This window comes from Hylobates moloch, unplaced genomic scaffold (genome assembly GCF_009828535.3).
Source record: "Hylobates moloch isolate HMO894 unplaced genomic scaffold, HMol_V3 SCAFFOLD_29, whole genome shotgun sequence".
Classification (NCBI taxonomy): Eukaryota; Metazoa; Chordata; class Mammalia; order Primates; family Hylobatidae; genus Hylobates; species Hylobates moloch.
Window position 1 is genome coordinate 3976545 of NW_026652304.1, and position 6773 is coordinate 3983317.

General features: G+C 40.3%; 2 protein-coding genes and 1 non-coding gene across 5 annotated transcripts in view; 1 reads left to right on the forward strand and 2 right to left on the reverse strand.

Annotated features, from left to right (window-relative positions):
• Positions 1 to 4293, forward strand: part of LOC116463213 (katanin p60 ATPase-containing subunit A1) — a 59417-nt gene extending 55124 nt beyond the window's left edge. For all 3 annotated transcript variants that reach the window (XM_058434517.1, XM_032146213.2, XM_032146211.2), the window contains 4 exons: positions 866 to 992; positions 1568 to 1702; positions 2015 to 2141; positions 3941 to 4293. In XM_058434517.1, the coding sequence (XP_058290500.1) occupies positions 866 to 992; positions 1568 to 1702; positions 2015 to 2141; positions 3941 to 4139 (588 nt within the window). In that variant the 3' untranslated portion in view covers positions 4140 to 4293. The remainder of the gene's footprint in view (positions 1 to 865; positions 993 to 1567; positions 1703 to 2014; positions 2142 to 3940) is intronic.
• On the reverse strand, positions 4274 to 6460 carry LOC116463214 (small ribosomal subunit protein uS13-like). The gene has a single exon (XM_032754150.2). The coding sequence runs from the start codon at positions 5087 to 5089 to the stop codon at positions 4631 to 4633; it is 459 nt and encodes a 152-aa protein (XP_032610041.1). The 5' UTR covers positions 5090 to 6460; the 3' UTR covers positions 4274 to 4630.
• LOC116463249 (small nucleolar RNA SNORA2/SNORA34 family) lies at positions 4413 to 4545 on the reverse strand. The gene has a single exon (XR_004246626.1). It is a non-coding gene; the product is annotated as a small nucleolar RNA SNORA2/SNORA34 family (small nucleolar RNA).
• Positions 6461 to 6773: the final 313 nt, after the last annotated feature.

Sequence of the window (6773 nt, forward strand, 5' to 3'; positions counted from 1 at the left end):
GTTGAAAAAGTACAAAAATATTTATACATAAAAACCCAAGTATTGACTCTCTTTAAAGATGAAATTATCCTACTAGGTAATGTGGCTCATTGTAATCCTAGCATTTTGGGAGGCCAAGGCAGCAAGATTGCTTGAGTCTAGGAGTTTGAGACCAGCCTGGGCAACATAATAAGACACCATCTCTGCCAAAAATATAAAAATAAGCCTGGTGTGGTGGCACACACCTGTAGTCCTAGCTACTCGGGAGGTTGAGGTGAGAGGATTGCTTGAGCCCAGGAGCTCAAGGTTGAAGTGACCTAAAATCATATCACTGCACTCCAGCCTGGATGACAGAGCAAGACCTTGCCTCTTAAAAATAAAAATAAAAAATGGTTCATTAGAAGCCATATTTTAGCTGTTCTAATTCTATCCCATCTTCCCAATATTAGCGTGAGAGAAAGATGCAGTGTGGCAGGCTCCTTAGCTGTTTTGTTGTTTTCTTTCTTTCCTCTTGTTTTAGAGACAGGTTCTCACTCTGTCACCCAGTCTGGAATACAGTGGTGTGGTATGATCATAGCTCACTGCAGCCTTGAACTCCTTGGCTCAAGGGATCCTCTCACCTAGCCTCCTGAGTAGCTGGGACTCAGGCATGTGTAACCACACTCAACTAATATTTTAATTTTCTGTAGAGATGGAGTCTTGCTATGTTGCCCAGGCTGGTCCCGAACTCTTGGGCTCAATCCATCCTCCTGCCTCACCCTCCCAGTGTTGGGATTACTGGTGTGAGCCACTGCGCCCAGCCCCCCTCAGCCATTTTCTGATTGCTAATCTGTAGATTATTTTTAAATGAAATAATAGCTTGGTATTGCATGGTTTCTTCCTTTAGGCTCGATTTTATTCTCCAGCCACCATATTTATTGATGAGATAGACTCTATCTGTAGTCGCCGAGGGACTTCTGAAGAACATGAAGCAAGCAGAAGGGTGAAAGCAGAGCTACTGGTTCAAATGGATGGTATCTGTGTTTAGCATGAGTTGACCAGGGACGGGAGGTTGTTAGGTGTGGCATCTCCAGTTCCAGTGGGTCAAACTTTACTCATGGTGCTAACCCAAGGCTTTTAATAGGTATTCATAACTTCAGACGGACTAGAGGGGGTGGCAAGTAGTTCCTGATAGTGATAGTAATAGATTTGGTACACTGACAGTGGTGACAAGTCAGAATTAATGGCCACCCACAGGGCACCCTTTTGGTATATACAACTCTTACTTTAGCTATGAAATTGAAATAAAATAAATGCAGAAAAATTGGCCTTAGAGTTTATGTATGCTTTGAAAAAGATTTAAAATTGTTATGTAGTTGAGATCTGGCTTTTCAATTAAATCTATTTTGAGTCATATATTTGCATACTACAGAACTCATTTTCTTTGGATTACAAATTCACATATGTACCAGTTAACCTAAGTCTTAAGGAGGCTTAAAGACTGCTTCCTTGTATTGTTGTACTAAATATTTGATCTTTAAATAGCTGAGCTTTATTTGGTATAATCCAACTTAATATCTTTTTCACTCTCTCCTTACCCTTATTTTAGGTGTTGGAGGTGCTTCTGAAAATGATGACCCTTCCAAAATGGTTATGGTTCTGGCAGCTACTAATTTTCCCTGGGATATAGATGAGGCTTTAAGACGACGCCTTGAGAAACGAATCTATATTCCTTTGCCATCAGGTATCTTCCTTTCAGTCTTGTCAGAAAGCCTGTTAACTTTCATGTGGTTTTGTTTAGAGAATTTAAAATTTGTTATTAACTAACTTTCTGCAAGAGATTCATGAGGAGTATCCTCCTTTACAGTACTATTTTGGCTATATGCCTTAATACTAAATAGTAAGGAATTAAAAAGTAAAGAATGGCTCTTAATGATCTCTTCTTAGAGATCCAATTCTTACTGGAAAACAACATCTCACACAAAGAAGATTTGAGACAATAGTATACTATGTTTATGCTGCAGGCTTACATTTTAAAATTTGTTTCTACCATTAGCAAAAGGCAGGGAGGAGCTATTACGAATAAGTCTACGTGAGCTGGAATTGGCTGATGATGTTGACCTTGCAAGTATAGCAGAAAACATGGAAGGTTATTCAGGTGCGGACATTACCAACGTGTGCAGGTATGAATTATCACGGAAGCATAGGTTTTTGTAAGCATAAACTTCTAATACGAAGTTTTTTTTGGTTTTGTTTTTTGAGACAGTCTCGCTCTGTCACCTAGACTGGAAAGTAGAGGCGCAGTCACACCTTACTGCAAGCCTAAAACTCTTGGGCTCAAGTGATCCTCTGACATGAAGTTTTTATGCTGAATTAAGATAGATCAATATCTTGGTGGTGGCTCACGCCCGTAATCTCAGCACTTTGGGAGGCCAAGTGGGAGATCACTTGAGCCCAGGAATTTGACTGGCCTGGGTAACATAGCAAGACCTCATCTCCATGAAAAAAATTTTAAAAATTAGCCGGGCATGGTGGTTCCCACCTGCTCAGGAAGCTGAGGCAGGAGGATCGCTTGAGCCCAGGAGTTTGAGGCTGCAGTGAGCCAAGATTGTGCCACTGCACCCCAGCCTAGGTGACCAAGCAAGACGCTGTGTCCAAAAAAAAAAAGATGAATAAAGACTCACATTCCAGTTTTGTTTTTTGAGACGGACTCTTGCTCTGTCACCCAGGCTGGAGTGCAGTGGTCCGATCTCAGCTCACTGCAACCTTTGCCTCCTGGGTTCAAGTGATTCTTGTGCCTCAGCCTCCCGAGTAGATGGGATTACAGGAGCGTGCCACCACACCCAGCTAATTTTTGTATTTTTGGTAGAGACGGGGTTTCACCATGTTGGCCAGGCTGGTCTCAAACTCCTGACCTCAAGTGATCCGCCTGCCTCAGCCTCCCAAAGTGCTGAGATTACAGGCATGTGCCACCGTGCCTGGCCCCACATACATTTTGTAGTCAGGGTCACAAATTCTGGTTTTGTTGGTGTTAGCAGGTGCTGGTAAGATATGTGGGTATCTTTCATGTCAGTGAAGAGTCTACAGTTCATTTGAAAGCTACAAGTTCAAGAAGCTAATGTTAGGATAAATTGTGTAAAATAGAAAATCAGTAATTGTCTTGGATTAAATAAATTGTTGGTGCCTTTGTTCACTATATTATAAAATACGAAATGATTGTGAAATATATTGACTTGGCATAGGCACAGAATACAGTCTCATTCTCAGTGAACTTATCCTAAATGTGATAGAATAGCAGTAAAAAGAAAAAAAGAATGTCTTTAATCCAGCTGGTTCAAGTAGGTTTTGTCATAATCTAAGTATTACTAGAGACAATTAACCAGGGGCTTGACTGTACTCATTTCCTCCTCTCTAAAGTGAGCATACCACACAGGGTTCTGAGGATTAAAGCTAATGTGTATACATCAAGCAGCTATATTGCTATCCCTTTGCATAAATGGTGGCTGCCATTAAGGATAAAACTTGGTAAAAGGAAAGAGCTGTTTGAATCTGAAGTTTTTATTTTAAACACAAATGAGAAAAGGAGAAACCACTGAACTTACCTAGCTTTTCCTCTACATGGAGAAAATATTTAATTTTCTTAACAGGTTCTTTTCTGACTCTGATGCTTATTCTTCATTTTATTGAATAGTTATAATGCAATTCAAATTGCTAGCTTTAACACCACTTTTACTTTTTCTGGGGTTTTATATTCAGTATTAATTATTTAAATTAGCATCCTTTTTCATTACAGAAGATTTAACTGCTTAAAAAACACAATAGGCTTTGTATTCCAATAAGTTTCTATACAATACTACATATATATGTAATATAATTAGAGAATGCTACAACAGATCAATTGGAAATTTTTCTATTAACAGGTTTTCATTTAACCAAAGTAACACTGTGTGTGTTGTTGTTTTTTTTTTAACATAAAACCTAGGGATGCGTCCTTGATGGCAATGAGAAGGCGCATTGAAGGTTTGACTCCAGAGGAAATCCGAAATCTTTCCAAAGAAGAAATGCACATGCCTACAACTATGGAGGATTTCGAGATGGCTTTAAAAAAGGTTTCTAAGTCAGTGTCTGCTGCAGACATTGAAAGATATGAGAAATGGATATTTGAGTTTGGATCATGCTAAATTCTCACATGTAAACTGTGAGAAATGTGCCTTAAGTGTTTGAATATTAAATGTAGTAATTCATTGTACTGAGTGCTATATATTTTTTTAACTTTCATAATGGTAAGATTTTTTTTTAAACCCTTATGATTCTGAATAAAGGCAATATTTTTAAGCTGAAAATTTGTTTTACTTTAGCATTACTAGATTTCTATTTCACTGACCACAAATGTTACTTAGCTTGGAAAGCTGTCTTTTCTTTTTTTTCTTTGCTTTTTCTATTTTTTTTCAAGACTGTGTTTCTTCCAACTGAACTGGCCATTCATACTGGGATTAGCCAACAGACCATCAGACAGACATCAATCTTGGCTCGTTTGAAACCAACAGCTACAATGGCAAACCATCACCTTTCTTGATTCAGGGCCTAGGAAAGCTGACTTTATATGCACTTTTTTTTTTTTTTTTTTTTTTTTGGTATATAAACTATTTATTAACAGACAAGGCCTACAGACTTATTTCTTCTTGGACACACCCACAGTGCGGCCACGGCAGCCAGTGGTCTTGGTGTGCTGACCTCGGACACGAAGGCCCCAGAAGTGATGCAGCCCTCTATGGGCCCGAATCTTCTTCAGTTGCTCCAGGTCTTCACAGAGCTTGTTGTCCAGACCATTGGCTAGGACCTGGCTGTATTTTCCATCCTTTACATCCTTCTGTCTGTTCAAGAACCAGTCTGGCATCTTGTACTGGCGTGGATTCTGCACAATGGTGATCACATGTTCCACCTCATCCTCAGTGAGTTCTCCCGCCCTCTTGGTGAGGTCAATGTCTGCTTTCCTCAACACCACATGAGCATATCTTCGGCCCACACCCTTAATGGCAGTGATGGCAAAGGCTATTTTCCGCCACCCATCAATGTTGGTATTGAGTACTCGCAAAATATGCTGGAACTTTTCAGGGATCACTAGAGACATGGCGGCAGCACAAGCGGCGGCGTGTAGGCCTCCTGTGGAAGACAGCTATATGCACTTCTAACTTGGCATCTTCTACTGTTTGCTGCTGTTACTCCTTCTACGGAGAAAAAAATTGGCTCTAGCTCCAGTTAACTTTACCCATTGCCTCTGGGTGCCAGTGGACAACTGAAAATCCCTGAACATTTTTACACAGTAGCTAATTAAAGCATGAGCCAAGCCCAGTATGTCTTCCTTCCCACCTGGTGTTATGGTAGCTTCCCTTCACTTCCTGGGAGAGTTTTAAAGACACATTTTACTTTGCATTTTAAAAAGAAAAAATTCTTACTTGACTTTATTTTGCCGATATAAGAGGCTGCACTACAGGCAAATAGACATTTCTAAATCTGTGCTGCTCATAGTACTCTAATCACTCATTAACTCATGCATACTAAACATAGCTAAAGTATTAATGGTATGAGTTAATAAGTGAAATAAAAGTTAGTTAATGGTATAAAATTTTAGATAAGATTTCCATGTGTGACTACTTAGAAGAAAATAACTTAACCATGTTATCCCAACCATAGAAAACAGAGCCTCAGGAGATTGCGGACCTTGCTGTGGTCCCAAGTCTTATTGAGAAAGACAGAAGCCCGGATAGGGATCTTCTGACTGCAGAACCTACACTCTCCAATAGACCATTTAGCCTCCTAAAGTTTTTTCTTCACTAGAATCTGTAAGCTTATGGTTAATAGATAAAATAAGACCATGTCATCATTTGGAGTTAGAACTGGTGCTTTCTAATGACTTAGGGAATGAGAAAGGGTGTAGAGAACAAGTGTTACTAGTTGGTAACTCAAGGATCAAATTATAAGTTGCAGATTATTTTTTTCAGCAGTATGGAGATGGTATTGCATAATAGAGCTCCATGCAATGTAATTAATTTAAAGTCTGGCAAAGTGAAACATCACTCCTTCATTCAACTTGTCATCCTTTCCACCCCCACCACACACATACCTATTTGGCCTAAATATAAAGTGGTCTCAAAAAAACCAACCATGGCCGGGCATGGTGGCTCACGCCTGTAATTCTAGCACTTTGGGAGGCCTGGGTGGGTGGATTACCTGAGGTCAGGAGTTTGAGACCAGCTTGACCAACACAGTGAAACCCCATCTCTACTAAAAATACAAAAATTACCCGGGCATGGTGGTGGGAGTCTGTAATCCCAGCTACTCAGGAGGCTGAGGCAGAATGGCTTAAACTTGGGAGGCGGAGGTTGCAGTGAGCTAAGATCACACCATTGCACTCCAGCCTAGGCAACAAGAGTGAAACTCCGTCTCAAAAAAACAAACAAAAAACAACCATTACTTTCTTGGAAAATGTTTTCAAAATGATGGGTTGCAGTAAAAATATATATATATATATATATATATATTTTTTTTTTTTTTGAGACAGAGCCTCGCTCTGTCGCCCAGGCTGGAGTGCAGTGGTGCGATCTCAGCTCACTGCAAGCTCTGCCTCCCAGGTTCACACCATTCTCCTGCCTCAGCCTCCGGAGTAGCTGGGACTACAGGCACCTGCCACCACGCCTGGCTAATTTTTTGTATTTTTTTTTTTTTTTAGTAGAGACGAGGTTTCACCATGTTGGCCAGGATGGTCTCGATCTCCTGACCTTGTGATCCACCCGCCTCGGCCTCCCAAAGTGCTG